The 16,234-nt window shown below is 43.9% G+C and overlaps 8 protein-coding genes and 1 non-coding gene across 9 annotated transcripts; 4 read left to right on the forward strand and 5 right to left on the reverse strand.

Moving 5' to 3' along the window:
- Positions 1–14: 14 nt before the first annotated feature.
- KLTH0F13156g (KLTH0F13156p) lies at positions 15–626 on the forward strand (the record flags this gene model as incomplete). The annotated part of the gene is made up of 1 exon (XM_002554715.1): positions 15–626. The coding sequence occupies one exon, from the start codon at positions 15–17 to the stop codon at positions 624–626; it is 612 nt and encodes a 203-aa protein (XP_002554761.1).
- Positions 627–1,028: 402 nt separating this feature from the next.
- On the forward strand, positions 1,029–3,005 carry YND1 (apyrase; the record flags this gene model as incomplete). The annotated part of the gene is made up of 1 exon (XM_002554716.1): positions 1,029–3,005. The coding sequence occupies one exon, from the start codon at positions 1,029–1,031 to the stop codon at positions 3,003–3,005; it is 1,977 nt and encodes a 658-aa protein (XP_002554762.1).
- An 86-nt stretch (positions 3,006–3,091) lies between these two features.
- Positions 3,092–4,171, reverse strand: SUA7 (transcription factor TFIIB; the record flags this gene model as incomplete). Its single annotated transcript, XM_002554717.1, has 1 exon — positions 3,092–4,171. The coding sequence occupies one exon, from the start codon at positions 4,169–4,171 to the stop codon at positions 3,092–3,094; it is 1,080 nt and encodes a 359-aa protein (XP_002554763.1).
- Positions 4,172–4,499: 328 nt separating this feature from the next.
- Positions 4,500–6,062, forward strand: NUG1 (RNA-binding GTPase NUG1; the record flags this gene model as incomplete). Its single annotated transcript, XM_002554718.1, has 1 exon — positions 4,500–6,062. One exon carries the CDS (start codon positions 4,500–4,502, stop codon positions 6,060–6,062), a length of 1,563 nt encoding a protein of 520 aa, XP_002554764.1.
- Positions 6,063–6,260: 198 nt separating this feature from the next.
- PAC2 (Pac2p) lies at positions 6,261–7,760 on the forward strand (the record flags this gene model as incomplete). The annotated part of the gene is made up of 1 exon (XM_002554719.1): positions 6,261–7,760. One exon carries the CDS (start codon positions 6,261–6,263, stop codon positions 7,758–7,760), a length of 1,500 nt encoding a protein of 499 aa, XP_002554765.1.
- Positions 7,761–7,797: 37 nt separating this feature from the next.
- Positions 7,798–8,406, reverse strand: TMA20 (translation machinery-associated protein 20; the record flags this gene model as incomplete). The annotated part of the gene is made up of 2 exons (XM_002554720.1): positions 7,798–8,323; positions 8,396–8,406. 2 exons carry the CDS (start codon positions 8,404–8,406, stop codon positions 7,798–7,800), a joined length of 537 nt encoding a protein of 178 aa, XP_002554766.1.
- A 272-nt stretch (positions 8,407–8,678) lies between these two features.
- Positions 8,679–8,824, reverse strand: SNR14. Its single transcript, XR_002432206.1, has one exon. It is a non-coding gene; the product is annotated as a U4 RNA (small nuclear RNA).
- Positions 8,825–9,007: 183 nt separating this feature from the next.
- MPH1 (3'-5' DNA helicase) lies at positions 9,008–12,094 on the reverse strand (the record flags this gene model as incomplete). Its single annotated transcript, XM_002554721.1, has 1 exon — positions 9,008–12,094. One exon carries the CDS (start codon positions 12,092–12,094, stop codon positions 9,008–9,010), a length of 3,087 nt encoding a protein of 1,028 aa, XP_002554767.1.
- Positions 12,095–12,334: 240 nt separating this feature from the next.
- SEC3 (GTP-Rho binding exocyst subunit SEC3) lies at positions 12,335–16,204 on the reverse strand (the record flags this gene model as incomplete). Its single annotated transcript, XM_002554722.1, has 1 exon — positions 12,335–16,204. One exon carries the CDS (start codon positions 16,202–16,204, stop codon positions 12,335–12,337), a length of 3,870 nt encoding a protein of 1,289 aa, XP_002554768.1.
- Between the last annotated feature and the right edge of the window lie 30 nt (positions 16,205–16,234).

A 16,234-nucleotide genomic window follows, 5' to 3' on the forward strand; every position in this document is an offset into this window, starting at 1 on the left:
ACCTGCCTCAACTGATGAACCGATTCGTCGACACCACCGAAAGCTGGATCGAAACAAGCAACGGCAACCGAATTTCAAAATATGCTGAAATACGTGGTGGACAAAGGATCATTCTTTCAGGCTTCTGCGTTCTTTCGAAAAACTGCAAGTTACTTGGAAATGTCGCCATAAAGAATGAGGACGACGCCGCGATTTCAATGGGACTGCTTTGTATTGTAGGAAAAGGCTGCGTGCTAAAGCCTCCCCGAATTGGTTTCAAGATAGATAACTTATCTGGGTCAAGAGTACCTGTTCACAGTTCTTTGTGTATGGGATCTTTTATTTTGATTGGATCGAACTGCGAAATTAGCTGCAAACAAATTGGAAGAAGGATTGTGCTTGGTTGTAACGTTACACTTTCCCGTGGATGCGAACTGGGTGATGTTGTAATTGTTGATAAAAACGTCAAGGTTCCAGAAAAGTGCAAGGTTCCATCCTACAGCAGAGTTCGAAGACATCCTGTGCTGCCAGGGTCAGTCTCTTTCATTTCTTTACTTGGCAGTATGCGCAAGTGCATCGAGGACTGGTGCAGGATGGAATATATGGGTTTAGCGGTGGATTTAGAGCAGATAGTGTCTCAAATATAAGTAGGATCAAGAATATTAGAAAAGTTTCGAAAACTTGCCGCTTTTTGAGGCACAAGTTCAGCTCGGGGGAAGTGCCATTGTCGATTACGGCACCTGGTCCGATCGCTTTTATGTTATTATATATGAATTCTAAGGGAAATCACTTATCATATCAGGGCTCGAAAATCCAGATGGTTGTCGTTTGAGCTGGCGGCTTATTGAAATAGGCATGATCGTCATTGAGTTTTACGGCGGAAGATTGCTCGCTGCCAACATGTTTGAACCTCACTCTCCTTCTGCGGCAATTGCACATTGTTTTTGATTAGAAATTTATTGATATTAAATTACGATCAACATTATTACTTGTATACAGATCGCGCTGATTGAAAATATCAGACAAGCTTAAGTATTCTCACGCTTAGAATGCGCCAATCACAAGGAAATGCATTAAACCACGACCAGTATGGGGTTGTTATTGACGCTGGCTCCTCTGGATCACGAGTGTACATTTACAAATGGCAGGACCCTGCGTACACATCAAAGGTTGGAGACACCGAAAACTTATATTCAGTCCCTCGCATTTCACTTAGCAAGGAATGGACGACGAAAACCTCCCCAGGCTTATCAAGTTTTAAAAAGAAACCAAATAAGGCGTTTAAAGACCACATCAAGCCCCTGCTTCAGTTTGCTGAGGATATTATACCAAAAGAAAATCTAAAATCGACGCCCGTTTTTATTCAAGCTACTGCGGGTATGAGGCTGCTCTCAGACAAGAAGCGTGACTTGATCTTAGGTGATCTTTGTTCTGGGATAAAACATTCTACAAACTTCCTTCTGGAGGACTGTAGATCACAAGTTCAGGTTATAGATGGAGAGACTGAGGGGATCTATGGGTGGATTGGACTAAATTACTTGCTTAAAAATTTCGACAACTACAACGCATCTGACGAGCTTCACACCTCCTTCGGTTTTATGGACATGGGCGGCGGTTCAGCTCAAGTTGCATATGTACCGAATAATCCGCGCGAGATTGAAAAACATGACGATGATATTTCTTCGGTTATTCTAAGAAGCTTAAATGGCGAAACGCAGACATGGAGGGTTTTTGTTGGTACTTGGCTTGGATTCGGCGCCAACGAGGCTAGAAGCAGATATCTCGCTCAAATTGTCAATAGTCTTCCAGAAAATACAAATGATCGAAATGATGATGACTTTCTCACGCGCGAGCTAGTCGACCCGTGTATGCTAAAGGGTTCACACACTAAATTCAAATTCAAAGACAAATACTTCCACTTTTCTGGCTCTGGGAACTTTGAACATTGCTCAAAGTCGATCTTTCCTTTGTTAAGAAAAGATACACCGTGTATTGAAGAGCCCTGTTTGTTTAATGGTGTTCATGCTCCTGCAATTGACTTTTATAATGACAAGTTCATTGGGACCTCAGAGTACTGGTATACTGCTAATGACGTCTTTCAAGTTGGAGGGGAGTATAATTTTCACGACTTCAGTCAAAAGGTGAAGGAGTTTTGTGAGAGTGACTGGAAGGAGGTCGAGGAACACAGTAAAAATGGCAGGTATAATAACATACCAATAAAACTACTGCTTGATTCATGTTTCAAGGCGAATTGGATCTTGAGTGTTTTACACGAGGGGTTTGATATGCCCAGGGTTGGTATTGAAATTACAGACGATCAGGAAACAAAAGATAGAGACACCTCCGAAGGTGCCGCGGCATCTGTTGCATTTCAAAGCACCGACTCAATCGAAGGGTACGACTTATCTTGGACCTTAGGGAAGATGGTTCTTTATGTTTCAGGGTTAGTGGAAGCAAGTCGGGGTGACGCTTCAGTGGGAATTAGTCCCAGCAGGAACGATATCAAAATTTTTGGGAAGGATTTTATTCCGGGGTCAATTTTGGGGCAAGGATTATCAGCGACAGAATCCAGCAGCTTGTTTAAGCAATTCATGAAGATCATCGTTGTGGTGGTGGTTGCAATAATTGCGCTGATGCTGTGGACAGTGCTTTTTCCGCAGAAAGCGTCAAGAGTTTCGAGATTAAAATCGTTTGTAAAATACTTAAAGTCAAGGCTCTCTCGGTGGTGGCGCTCTGATCTTCCTCGCTTGAGCTCACTGTCCTCTTTGGAAGAAGGATTGTTTGTTCGGACCGGTTTGGAAAGTGATGACCGCGATGGGAATCAAGTTAGAAGCAGAAGCATGGTAAGCTTGGAAGACGCCAGAAAACTGTCGGCGGAGCAATACTCCATGGACAGTCCAGTTTCAAACCACTCTGGTAATAAATTTGTTCGAACGAATCTGCGTCCCGCATTTTCGCTTGCCGATTTTAGCAAATTTGCGAAGTCAGCGCCTTCCGATAGAGAGAGCGGCCATGTTAATATATAAACCTGGTAAATTTGATTAGTCAGTTTTACTTAAATGTTCATATAGGTTTGATATATCGCTGGCGTGCATAGTGCGGACTGAACTGACTAGTTGTCGCCCGCACTCTTTTCATTTTTGTCATTAACTTTAGGCAAGCTATCAAAACTAATTTTTCCACTTGCAATTAACTGAGGATCGACAACTTTATCCCTGAACTCATAAAGTATCTTGTAGCCACCTTTTATTGTACCTTCTGTGACTTGAAGAGTGTGAGAGACTTGAGAAGCCGATATGTTGACTTTAAAGAGCTGGATTGCCAAGTAAATTGCAGATGCAGCTATTGTTATGGGCGACTTGCCCGCTAAAACATTGATGTCCTTACAATGTTTCGCGGTATATTCTGCCGCATTAGCAATTTGTACAGAAAGGCCCAAATGAGAACAAAACCGTGGAATAAATGTCTCTGCCGAAGTTTGGCCCGAAGATATTGTTGCAGTATCTATGTTTGCAAATCCGTTAGCATTCTTCTCTCTCAAGATGCTCTTAATTATCGTGAATGTCTTTCCAATTTCTTTTTTTTTGACATTTGTTAAAGATAGTATCTCTTTGAATGATCTGCCAACTTCTGCCCGTCTACATCCAACAAGGATGACTGAAGCCATTATACTTTCTTGTGACTTGCCCTTCAAAGCCCTCTCCTCGTAGCAAATCTTGTAAGCTTCTTTGGCGCAATCCTTAACAATTTTGGGTAACTCCGCAGCGTCACACATCATTGTGATTTTTGCATACGCAGCCTGCAGCTCGTTGTCCTTCTTATCCACTATACTTTTGCTTTGTGCGCGATTTAGATCCCTGGTAAATTTAACATCGCTTCCTTGCGCCTGACCAATTCTTGTAGACAAGTGGTTGCCGTCAAGAAGGGGATTCGAAGCCTCACCCACACGGCTCGGATCATCACCATTTTGGTCATCGTTTGAAAAGGTACGCCACTCGGATCTAGTGTCCACTATTCTATCAGAGAGAACTAAGCCGCACATGGCGCACACCACATCACCCTCACTAAACCTTTCTGCCACCTTCGGAGGATATATTTTACATTCAGGACAGGAAACCACGATATTCAAGTTGGGACCCCTTCTTCTCGCAGACGCCGCTGCGTTTGCGCTCGCTGCTGCTGGCAAAGACATGTTTAAAAAGCCCCTTGCTACCGTTGATTAGCACCGCCCAGGTTGCCACAAAAGTTTCCAAACGTTTGAAACCTCCTAGACCGATGAACGTGGTGGATTCGAGCCTTCGAATCGACTATCGGATGATCCGGACCTCGTTACTGAGCTTCAAGTTCTTTATTAGTAACTATTATGTTCGCCTTCTGTTAAAAATATGAATAGGTACTTTTATACGATTCCTGAACTCTTCGAGTTGAAAATTTTTAAGGCGATGAGATGAGCAGCTAGTTGTAGCTCATCTCTTCTAATTATACTAGCTAACCAGCAGTCCACCCCAAGAGAATATACTATGAAGGTGAGAAAGCGTAGTTCCAAAAGAACCTCCACTCGCATGAGGGAGGGTATCAAGAAGAAAGCCGCCGCTCAACATAGAAAGGAAAGGAAGTTGGCTAAAAAAGATCCGACATGGAAGTCAAACAAGAAGCGCGATCCAGGCATTCCTGCAAGCTTCCCATACAAGAATAAAATTCTGGAAGCTATTGAAGTCAGGAAAGCTCAGGAGGCTGAAGAAAAACTTGCAAACTTGCAGCGCAAGCTGGAGGAGAAGCAGAGAGCGGCCGAAAGTGGGGAAATTATCATGGACGAAATGGAAGACGATGAGGGTGGAGAGTCCGACCTTACGGCGCTTGTCGAGTCTGCCCAACAAGCAGCCGCTGAGTTCAATGGTGAGAACGGCGTTGATCAAGAAAGCTCTGAGCCACAAGAAGTTGTCGAATACGATATTGATTTTTTCGCTGGCGATAGTGAATCCACCACAGAGCTTGAAAAGTCCAGAAAGGCTTACGACAAGATTTTCAAGACTGTAGTGGACGCCTCAGATGTGATTTTGTACGTTTTGGATGCGCGCAATCCAGAGGGAACAAGGTCGAGAAAGGTTGAACAGGCAGTGCTTCAAAGCCAGGGCAAAAGATTGATTTTGATTTTGAACAAGGTCGATCTGATTCCTCCATTCGTACTGGAACAGTGGCTGGCTTTTTTGAAATCGAGTTTCCCAACTATTCCTCTTAGAGCAGCACCAGGTGCTACTAACGCATCCTCATTCAATAAAAAGCTCAGTCAAAGCGGCACTGCAGCCGCTCTCCTGGAATCTTTGAAGACTTACGCAAATAACTCGAATTTCAAGAGGTCCATTGTTGTGGGTGTGATCGGCTACCCCAACGTCGGAAAATCTTCTGTCATAAACGCATTGACTTCACGGAGGGGCGGATTTTCGAAGGTTTGTCCTGTAGGGAACCAGGCAGGTGTTACCACATCTCTGCGAGAAGTCAAAATCGATAATAAACTAAAGATTCTCGACTCTCCAGGTATCTGCTTCCCTAGCGACACGGGGAAAAAGACCAAGAAGGAACAAGAAGCTGAGCTAGCTTTATTGAATGCTTTACCCGCAAAGCACATTGTCGACCCATATCCAGCTGTTTTGATGCTCGTGAAGAGGCTTTCCAAATCTGAGGAAATGACCGAAGCCTTTAAGCGGTTATACGACTTGCCACCCATTCCAGCTGCTGATGCTAACTCCTTCACTAAGCAGTTCTTGATTCATGTTGCTCGTAAAAGAGGTCGGATTGGCAAGGGCGGTATCCCAAATTTGAGCAGTGCTGGTATATCCGTTTTGAACGACTGGAGAGACGGGAAGATCTTGGGCTGGGTATTGCCTAATTCTTCTAAAGACGGCTCTCACAATGAGGCGTCCACCGGCGGCTCTGCTATTGAGTCTAAAAAAGCGCCTCAAAGGGTTGAGCAAACTTCAGTTGTGTCTGAGTGGTCGAAGGAGTTTGATCTTGATGGCTTGTTTGCTTCGCTAGATAACGCAGTAGCGAATGAAAACCAGAATGGAGACGCTGATATGAACTGATGAGGTTCAACACGGCATAGGGATTAAATCAGAATTTTTCACTCAAATTATTTTTTAATGTATAGTACTCTTTTTTAAATTTTACATTTTGAACTTCATCAAATTAACCTCTACTGGGTCAAGACGAGCTGCATCAAGGCGCTCGATGGCGTATGGCGAATTTGAATACTTCAATTTTGATTTAAATTTACCGAGGCAATGATTGAAATTGGAGACAGGCTTTTTGTCGATGGCCACACATGTTCCGTCCTTTTCATTGGATACATCCCAGCATGGAAGGACAGTAGAGCGTTCGGGCTTGAGTGGGACGAACCTAAGCGAGGAAAACACAGCGGATATCTGAACGGAGTTGAATACTTCAAAACACGGATTCCCAACGCAGGTTCATTTGTCAAAGAATCCAAACTGCTATATGCTATTCAGAGCAGAAAGTCTTTTGTTGAGGCTGTAAACAACGTTTATTTAAGAGGGCTTGAAAACCGTGAGGACGTATTTTTTGGCTTCAAGAAAGTTGAGCTGTTCGGGTTAAACGTTTTAGCTTCTAAGAACCAAGACCTTGAAAATCTCAAGTATCTGGATCTTTCTGCGAAGCTCATTGCCTCCAGCGGAGAAACCAAGGATCTTCTTGCTCTCAATTTCAGGTTTAAAAGTTTAACCCAGCTAAATCTTTCCTCTAATTTATTCAAGGACTTCAGTGAGGTTTCAAGAGTGTTGAGTGGTATACCACATCTGCGTTCGCTAGACATTAGCAATAATCGATTCGAGGTTTATTCAAATGCTGCTGATGCCGAGCAAGTTCAATCTTTGGAAGAACTGAGAGCTAACTTTTGCCAACTATCTACAGAGGGAATTGCAAATTTACTCTCTTACTTCCCCAACCTTAAGAGACTCGAGCTCAGCGGCAATTGCGCCCGTGAGCTAGATTCTATCTCTTTCCCGGCGTCTCTGAGTGAGCTCAGCCTCGCGGAAAATTGTTTGTCCACAATGCCTCTGAATATTTTCGAAGCTAGCGTTGTCCGTTTAAATGTTTCTTCAAACAAAATATACAGTTTACTGGGTGGTGTTTTTCCAAAAATAGAGGCACTTGACCTGTCGTACTGCTGTATTGACCGATGGGATTCAATTGATGAGATTTGTACCAACTTCCCGAATATGAAGGATTTCAGAATTAACGGAAATCCCCTCACTATGGATGAGAGTGATGACAACGTATTTCTACAACTCATAGGCCGCAATCGAAACATTGATCGTTTAAACGGATCATTCCTTACCGAGAAAGTTCGGTATGATGCTGAGATCTATTTTATGGCACAAGTGTCCACTCAAAATGCAACCATCAACAAAGCCGGACGTCAATGGAACTATTTGCTGCAAAAGCACGGGCCTGTTAGCCGCGGGGGTGGGTCTATAGGATCGGGCACCATCTTTGAAATTCTGACTGTAGATTTGGAGTTCGAAGGTTATAAAGTCAGAGAGCTCTCTATGCTGCCTAGCTATTCTATCCGGTTCCTCAAAACAACTATATCTAGAACTTTGTCAATCCCCGCTTCCGAGTTTAATTTATATTATGTCCTGGAAGGCGGCACACAGCAAGAATTCAGCTTTGAGTTTTCGCCCATCAGTATGTTTAACATTAAAAGCGGGGACAGAATATGTGTAGACCTTAAAAACGCGAAACGCAGATCTTCGGCTTCGTAGTTATACAAATCATTGCGACACGGACTCATGCTATAAATCATTCGACAGAAAAGGTCCACAAAGGATCGCCCAAATGGTGAATCATTTCAACTCCGTGACCTTTATTGATAGATTTGATATCCTCTGTGCTCATGAGGAGCCTCCCGACTGCTAGCGCGCTTTCCTTGTTTTCTGCCTTAACAATCACCAATGCATCTTTTTCGAGCCCTGGTGCCTCTGGCAGCTGCGCGCCCGGCGATGTGAGACCTGGACACATGATGTTGGCACCGGACAGTACAAACTTGATAGCACCACGATCCACCTGAACCGTTGGGAATGCTTCAGGGAACTTGTGAACCAGCTTCAAAGTTGGAATTAGCTCATCAAACTTTTGAAAGAAACACACCTCACCGTCAACAGCGTACAGCTGAATCTTATCTTCGCACTTAATGAGCTCAACGTGGCTCTTTTTAGGAACTAGCTCGTCAATGACCTCTTCTAGTTTTGGAAACTGTGAAACAAGTTTGGTCTTGAGAGTACGCTGAACGGAAGATTTTACGTTCGATCTTGAATGCACGTCTTCTCTCGAGAACCCATTAGCGACGTTAGTATAAAGAATGTAAAGAGCAGAGCTTCCTCTTCGAAGGCTGACTTACTTTCTAAACATGGTGAGGGATGGATATTCTCTTGTTTACGTAGAGTTCCACCGATTATGATATTTCTGGTGCTCATCGCCATCTTGTTACTAAAATTTAAAGCTAGCTATTGTTACCCGGCCAATAAATAATGGTGCCGTAGTTTAATGCACCTTTGAACCTTGCTATAGAACTTTGCGAGTGCTCGCCGCCATAATCCAAGCCCCGTGAGGTGAACTCACTCCCACTACAAACAAGTTTTGGAATGATGGGACGAAACTTGCAACATTGCAAAATGATGATATTCCAAAAATTCCCTACATAGCTACAGTGTAGAGTAGGACACTTAAAACTATGAGGAGCGGGTCAGGTTAAATGTAAATTTCAACCAGCAATAACACAATCTCGGACGAATCCTCACTGATATGCGTATTTCCCGTGCATAAGGATGGTTTATTAAAACCTTCAAAAATATCGAAAAAGGTCGAGAACGGATGATCAAACGTCCTTTATATACCCTGCTTTTTCCAAGGCAGCTTGTGTCTTCATTTATTTCCATTTTAAGTAGCGTAGACCAATTTTTTCGCACACCCATTTATGTACGACATCACGTGGCATATTTCCTATACTCGTCTATATGTCAGAGAAATCTGAATCCAGCAGATCGGCGAGGTCAGCATCTGCCCCGGGATATCGATTTTGCGAAACTTTAGGCACGTCGCTGGAATCCCGGGGTTTTTCGATAACATGTTGTATCTCATCATCTTGTACAATGATCGAAGGTGAACCTAGAGATGTAGTCTCCCTAATGTCTTTGCCAGCTGCCTGTTCAAGTCTGGAAGCGTATGCTTTATGCCTGCTCATGTCAGCTATACTGTCTTTTGTGTTTGCGTTCATATTTTGGAAGGTTCTAATAAGGCGATCCGCTTTGTCTGAATGCGGCACCAGACCAATCCTAGTGTGCTCATGAAAGTGGGGAGTGGGCTCTATACAGACCCCGCACAGCGCCGAGTAATTTTCCTCAAAATATCTTCTTTCTTGTGAACTTAGAAGTCCGTCCAGCTTGTTAAATCTGTTTTTATGCACGCGCTCTTCGGCATCAACTGCACTTTCCTGACTTTTGGCAGTTAGCGGAATCTGAGAGTCATATGCCCCTTCATCAGAGAATGATGGCAGGCGTGTTTTAGCAGCCTTAACGGGAGGAAGGCCCTCATCAGATGAACTAGCCGGTGTCGTAGACTCAAGAGGTCTCTTCTGCAAAGAAGGAGGAGATTCTGGGAAACCTGAGGTAATATCGGTGTCTGCAGTATTTTTATAGCGAGTTAAAAGAGAGCTCACTTGCATTGAAGAAAGCTGTTGGCTTGATAAACCAACTTCTGATTTGACAGGGGAAGATTCAGATGAGTCAAGAGCTATATCATCAAGCACCGGAAACCTTAAATCAGTTTGCGGCTCCTTCTTCAAGACTTCAACTTTGTTCCCTGCTGAGTCGATTGAGAATTTGTTAACCATAGTGCTAGCAGAGACAATACCTGCATCGACGTTATCAGGCATAAAAAAAGTCTTGCCTGCCTGCTTCTCTCTTTTGCCAGCTTTCCCTTTCTTCGGTTTTTTGTCCTTTTTCGACTTGAGCTTTCCAAGCATGGCCTGAGTAGCAAATCGAATAACGTCATCAGAGTCATCAATATTATTAAGCTCATCACCCTCCTCGCCTATCATGATGAACTTCTTCTCGCAAACGGGTTCAATTTCTTTGGGGATAATTCTGTCTGACTGCCGATACTCAAGAGTGTCGCGGCTCACTATTCTTTGCAGCTCTGAGTAATCTTCCATGGCCTGAGCAAACTTCTTACTTTCGTTCCCGCTAAGTAATAGTACAATCTTACCATCCCTCTTTCTGCCCGTACGGCCCATTCGTTGTATATTCTTTATAGGGCTGCTCGTTGCATCATAACATATTATGAGATCAACTTCGCCGATGTCCAAGCCTTCTTCACCAATGGATGTGCAAACAAGTATGTTGTAAGTACCATCCTTGAACTTACGAAGGACCTCTTTCTGTTGCTTTTGGTTCATTCCAGAAACTTGTGCCTCCTCAGATGTACCGGTTCTGCTTGCGGCCCTATCAAGTCGCTTGCGCTCTTTTTCCTTCTTCTTTTCCTCTTCAAGAAGTTGCTCTTGCTCCAAACGCTTTAGTCTGTCTGCCTTTTTTCTTCCTTTCGGCTTATGTTTCATAGCGTATTCTCCATCATCAAACCCCTCTTTACCTCGGGCCTGCCCGATAAATATGTGAGGGCGTAAAGTGCTTGTGCCCAGCATGTCGATGCACTTCACAATTTCTAAAGCAGATTCCCGAAGCTCTGTGAAAATGATAACTCGAGAAGTAGGTTGACAGTCTTGAAAAAACTCAATAAGCTCTTCCCTGGCGCGGTGCAGTTTCTCATGCCCCAAAAAACCAGGATCTTGCAAAAGCTTTTGACAGCTTTCCATCATTCTCTTCAAAATCGGACTGTAGAAGAATGAAGCTGCCGTTTTATTTGTAGATTTCCCCATTCCATATTTCGTGGTAAATTCTTTGTATTTGTTTTCAAAATAGGTGTAGAAACATCGTATCCCGTATATTTTCAATCTTCTGAGCATATGCCCGACATTGCCCAAAAGCTGTAGAATAAAGAAGTTTTTCCATTTTACGCCTTCAGGTATTGTAGGGTTAGCAATTATCTTTTGACTCTTTTGAAGGGCAACGAACGCATTTATCTGTGACGGAGGGCAGTCATCATATATCCCAAGTTCCACAGCCTCCTTAAGAACAGGCGTAACAGCTATTCCCAACTGTTCTATTATATCTTCAATCTCGGGCAGCAAGCCCACTTCAACTTGTTCTTTGTCGCGCACCTTCATGTACCTTGCAACGTCTGCATCCTCCTCAGTTCGGAGCTCGATGCGCGAAATATTCAGATTGTTTACCACTTCCTGAACACCTTCAAGGTCAGTCGCTGGAGTCGCTGTAAGAGCGAGAATTCTATAAGATGTGTTGAACCGATCCATAAATTTGCTGAGTTCAACATAAGAGTAAGCCCCCCTAGCCCTATGCGCTTCGTCTATAACCAGACAGGCGACATCTTTAGGATTCAAAACGCCTCTCTTTAGATCATTTTCAACAACCTGGGGCGTAGTGAAAAAGACCCTTTTGGAGGACCAAATATCACCTCTGTTTTTCCGAGACTTGTCTAGAAGGATTGCCGTATCATCGTGTGGAATTCCCGTGACCCCCAGACACGCCTTGATTTGTTGTGCAACTAGCGGTCGTGTCGGGGCTGTGAAGATGATCTTCGCATTCTTCGTCCATCTGTAAAAGTTCAGCATTACTGTGCTGGCTATAAAGGTCTTACCAGTACCTGTAGGGATAGCGCATATAAGGTTTTCGTACAGTGCTTTTTTGACGATCTGGAACTGATACTCACGGACCTCGTAATTTGTAGGGTAGATATAAGTGCCTAAATTGCCGGTGTTCAGGTCGTGGTGAGTGGGTCCAAAACTAACCTTGGTATGGATTTCTTCATAATATGGTTTTTGGTTTGGAAGAACTCGCCCCAAAAGATCCCTTTGCTGTGGTAAGCTCTTTCGCGTAATTGTCTGCTCCACAGTTCTATTGCAACTCCTACCAAGCAACGTCTCTAGCTCATCATCGCTCGAGTCCTCGCCGGTTTCATTTCCCATGACTCTCAACCTAACTCCTCCGACGATTCTTCACGTTTTCGAGTGCTTTCGCGCCCGAACAAAATATACACAGAACGCGCATCTGAGATGACTTTATCATTATATCACGACAAACGGAAATAACATCGCACATAGATTAGGGATGAGACAGCTCATTCTTTGGGCGCCATGATCGATAAAACGTTATGAAGCCCCTCTCGCCATCCCAAAAATTAAAAAAAACCGTAGATAGACATACTACTAGGTGGCTTTGTATTTGTTAAAGGCTGTTATTATCTCATTTTTAGTAAACCTCACTGACGTGCCCTTATAGTGCTTGTCTATCAATGTGTAAAGTTTCAGATATAGAGAGACAGTTTGGCCTTGAATACAAGACCACAACTTATCACAAAGCCTACCAGTGATGAAACTGTCTCCATTTCTCTGGAAATCTCTGCTCACGTAGTCAAAGAGCTTATCAATAAGGGTAGTAATCTCTTGAGAGGTATACCTTTCAAGGATCTTGCTTAGGTTTTGCTGGCTATAAGCTGCCCATTGAGAAGGGTTGACGGAACGAATCTTTGAAGTATCAGTGAGCGCGTATGCGCCCTCAACGAAACTGTACAAGTGGCTCATAGTGGTGCGTAACAGGCTCTCAGCATATCTTTCTTTTTCGGTATCGAAAATTTCTTTGACACCTTGAAAGCAGTCTACAAAGGCCTCGTTTCCGAATGTCGGCAGCACCTCGATGAGCCAGTTTGAGTTGAAAAGCAGAGAAACACATTCGGCATTGCTACCTGAACTTCTTGTAGAACTGATCATGCCGTTTTGTGCGGAGCCATCCAAGCCCTTTCGCAAAAATTTGACCAATGAATTGCCCAGCTGAGCATAAGACGCATTGAGTAGTTTTCGCGACTCTGTGAAACGTTCAGGGGATGACTTTAGAAGCTTGGCCAGGTAATGCATTTCGTCTTCCATCAAACCAACAAAAATCCCGAATCCAAGAGCATATGGAGAAACCGATTTACTTCCTTTTTCAAAAACTGCTCTCTCCGCGGCCCCCGCCTGGCTATCAACGTACTCCTGCCACTCTTGAGCAAATTTGCCGAACAGCTTTTCAAGTGTCGATAACAAAAATTCTTGATTGGAAGCTTTCAGACGAGCAGCTTCGTTCTCCATGAATACACAAAGGGTCAGTAAAAGCGAGCCCTGAGATCCAATAGTGAGGAGAATATCATCAAAAAAATTATTGAACACGGATTGGAACACTCTTGTGACAAGGTGTGTTTTTAGGGCTGCTGATTGACGATCCGATTCGACTGGCAAAATAGAAGCCAAAGGCTGGATCCGGTCATTAGGGTCTGGAGATGCAGAAGTGTACTCTTCGAAACCGATGCTATCCCCGATATGAAAAAATGCTCCCACAAAATTTTGGTATGTGATACATAGATTCTCCAGAACAAGCAAAGAAGAGACCAGCTCATCAACTTTTCCAGAATTCGTTGGTTCTTGGGGTAAAAACTGTTTTGTTGTTTCATTGTTTTCGAATCGCGCGGCCGCTTCTCGATCAGAGGGTTTACCAACAAAAAAAGAGGCCTGTAAATTGGCACGGATGTGCAGCTTTAGGGATTCTGACAATGGATTGAATCGTTTCTCAAGAAGATCTTCCATTTCATGTACAGAAGCCTCAATTATATTCGAATAGGTCTCGAGAGAAGTATCCTTGCAAAAAAGCACTAGGGAAGAGAACATTAATAGCCTGGAAAAGGCATTGGCTAATTGTTCGTTGGAAAGACCTTCATGGTGGAGATTTCTGAATTTTTTATCTGTTTCATCAGCAACGCGTTTCATGAACATCCCAGTCACCTTATCGTACGCTTGCCGTCTTTCTTTTAAAGCCCTCATAGTCCCCAAGTTAAGCCTCTCTTCGTCTTCGTCTCCTCTTATAGCTTTCAAAGCAGTATGCAATGAACGTAACAGCCCCTCCACCATTGCAAGGTTCCGTTCAGTCAGAGGTAAAGCGATGAGCTTGTTGAGCGTTGATTCGTCGACTGACACGGAGCTCAAAACGTCAGAAAGCTCCTTCCATAACAACTTTTTGTTGGCACTTTCAACTTGAAGACCATTTGATTGATTTTCCACGTACTCAATGTCTCGGGAAACGGTTGACAGTTCCATAACAAAGAAAGATAGCGTGGGATCCAGCTGCTCACATTTTCGAAAAACTTGATCTTGACACGATGAGAAATTTGCGCTATACCGTGAAAGAGAGGAAAGTTCCCGGTTAAGGTTGTACTCGGTCTCTGCTAGCTTATTATTAAGCTTGTATAAAAGCTCTGATGAGTCATCATCAATACTCCAGTTTATGTCGTCTAATATGTCCATTATCGCTTGGTTTTCAGCGTCAGTGCGAACTTTTCGCATTTCAGTCGGCTCAGTTGCATTTTCATTATATGAAGAAATGGCGGGTGGCTCCTCTCTAATCGTTGTGACCTCATGATATGCGTGAGAAGTAGATTTTTCGCTGTCAAAATTTTGGCTATACCGAGCCTCATCACCTTTTTCAAATGATAGGTCATGGGTTTCTTCATTTTCTCTTTTTGAATCTTGATATCCCTTATCTTCATGAGAAGAAGCAGACTGGTAAAGCTCTGTGAAGTCTTCATCCCTAAGATCATTCAAGTCACTTTCATCGGACATAACTGGTTGTGCTTTTTTAATCTGCGAAGAGCCTTCTACCATAACTCTTTCATTTTGTTCAAAAGAATTATCTGATGAACCGTCTCTTCTGAGCTCCTCGTTTTGTATTGAAGCGGCAGCATGGACAGGTGCGGCCGTAGCGGTTGATCTTAGTGACTGTGAGAGCTCGCTCGAGGATCCTGCCACGCCTGATGCTGCAACATTTTTTTCTTGCGTTGAGTGAGATGCCGTGCTAACTTTCGCTGACTCCAAGTCAAGAGTTGGTGCTGTGAGCACAGAATTTAATTCTGAAAGGAAATTGGAGGCGTCAGATGTCTGGGATCTTAGCTCCTCATTTGAACGAACATGCTGAACGCTGGTAGAGCCCACTTCGCTCGAGTGTTTAAGAGGCGAATCGGCCTCAGAGGTCGCAAGGTCTTGGACGGTGCGTTTTGAGGGGGAATAAGGCGATTTCTCCAATGGCTTGGAGTGCCTCGCGTTAGAAGTCGATGAAGCATGCGGCGTTAATGGTACCTGGTCCGACTTCTTTGATGCTGTGTCTTTCTTTTGTGGCTCTGGTGACGCATTGCCGATCGAGCTAAGGTTTTGATTTTGCTGGCGGTCGGCAGGAGCGCGAGAGGTAGAAATCGGGGGAAGTTTTACTGGCTTTATAGGAGCTGCAGGGTTTAAGCTTTGCCCAGAAACAACTCGGCTGTTTTGGGTTGCTGATTTTGTAGATTGCGCTTGAGCACTGGCGGAGGGAATCAACGCTTTGTGGTAGCTGCTTTCGTCGAGATAGAACATGGATAGATCCCAATTAACAAGTCGAGGAACATGGCCACCAGTATCTTCCATAAATACTTTGACTAGAGTCCGGATAAATACAGTCCTTTCCTTAGCTGAGTTAGTCTCCCAGTAGTATCGTTTGCCCATAGTAAGCAAAAATCCTTCAGATTGATCAGTATCAGCTTCGATGCAAGAGAGCTCTTTGAGTGCCCAGGTTCGTCCAATTTGAAAGCTGCCATTGTTGTTTTCGCGAGCCTTGTGGAGCTGCATACCTCCCCCGTCTGTGAGCGAACTCACTAAAAGCACCCTTTTCTTCTTGTTGGCGAGCGATGAACCTCTGGGAGGTTTTGAACTAGGAAAACGCGAGTCCTCAATAATTCTCACATGGGTAATGTATGTCTTGGCTTGCGCATGGCCCGTTGCCTCCTCCGGACCGAAGCAGCTGTTTAGAATTGCCCTTCTGTCACGTTCATATTGCTCCGCAAGAAAGTTAGAGTTAACTGATGTGTTGGAAGAGCGCGATGCATTTCTTGTGTGACCGGAGACGGGAGGTTGCTGGCTTCCAGCGGATGCTGTTCTCCGATGCAAAAGCCTCGAATGCTGCTCTTCTGTTGAGCCTCCTCTGCTGTGTCCAAACTTTTTGAAAGGCGAACTCTTGCCTAACATCTTTCAGGCCAATTAATGTGTCCTGAAAGC

Source organism: Lachancea thermotolerans, assembly GCF_000142805.1.
Source record: "Lachancea thermotolerans CBS 6340 chromosome F complete sequence".
Classification (NCBI taxonomy): Eukaryota; Fungi; Ascomycota; class Saccharomycetes; order Saccharomycetales; family Saccharomycetaceae; genus Lachancea; species Lachancea thermotolerans.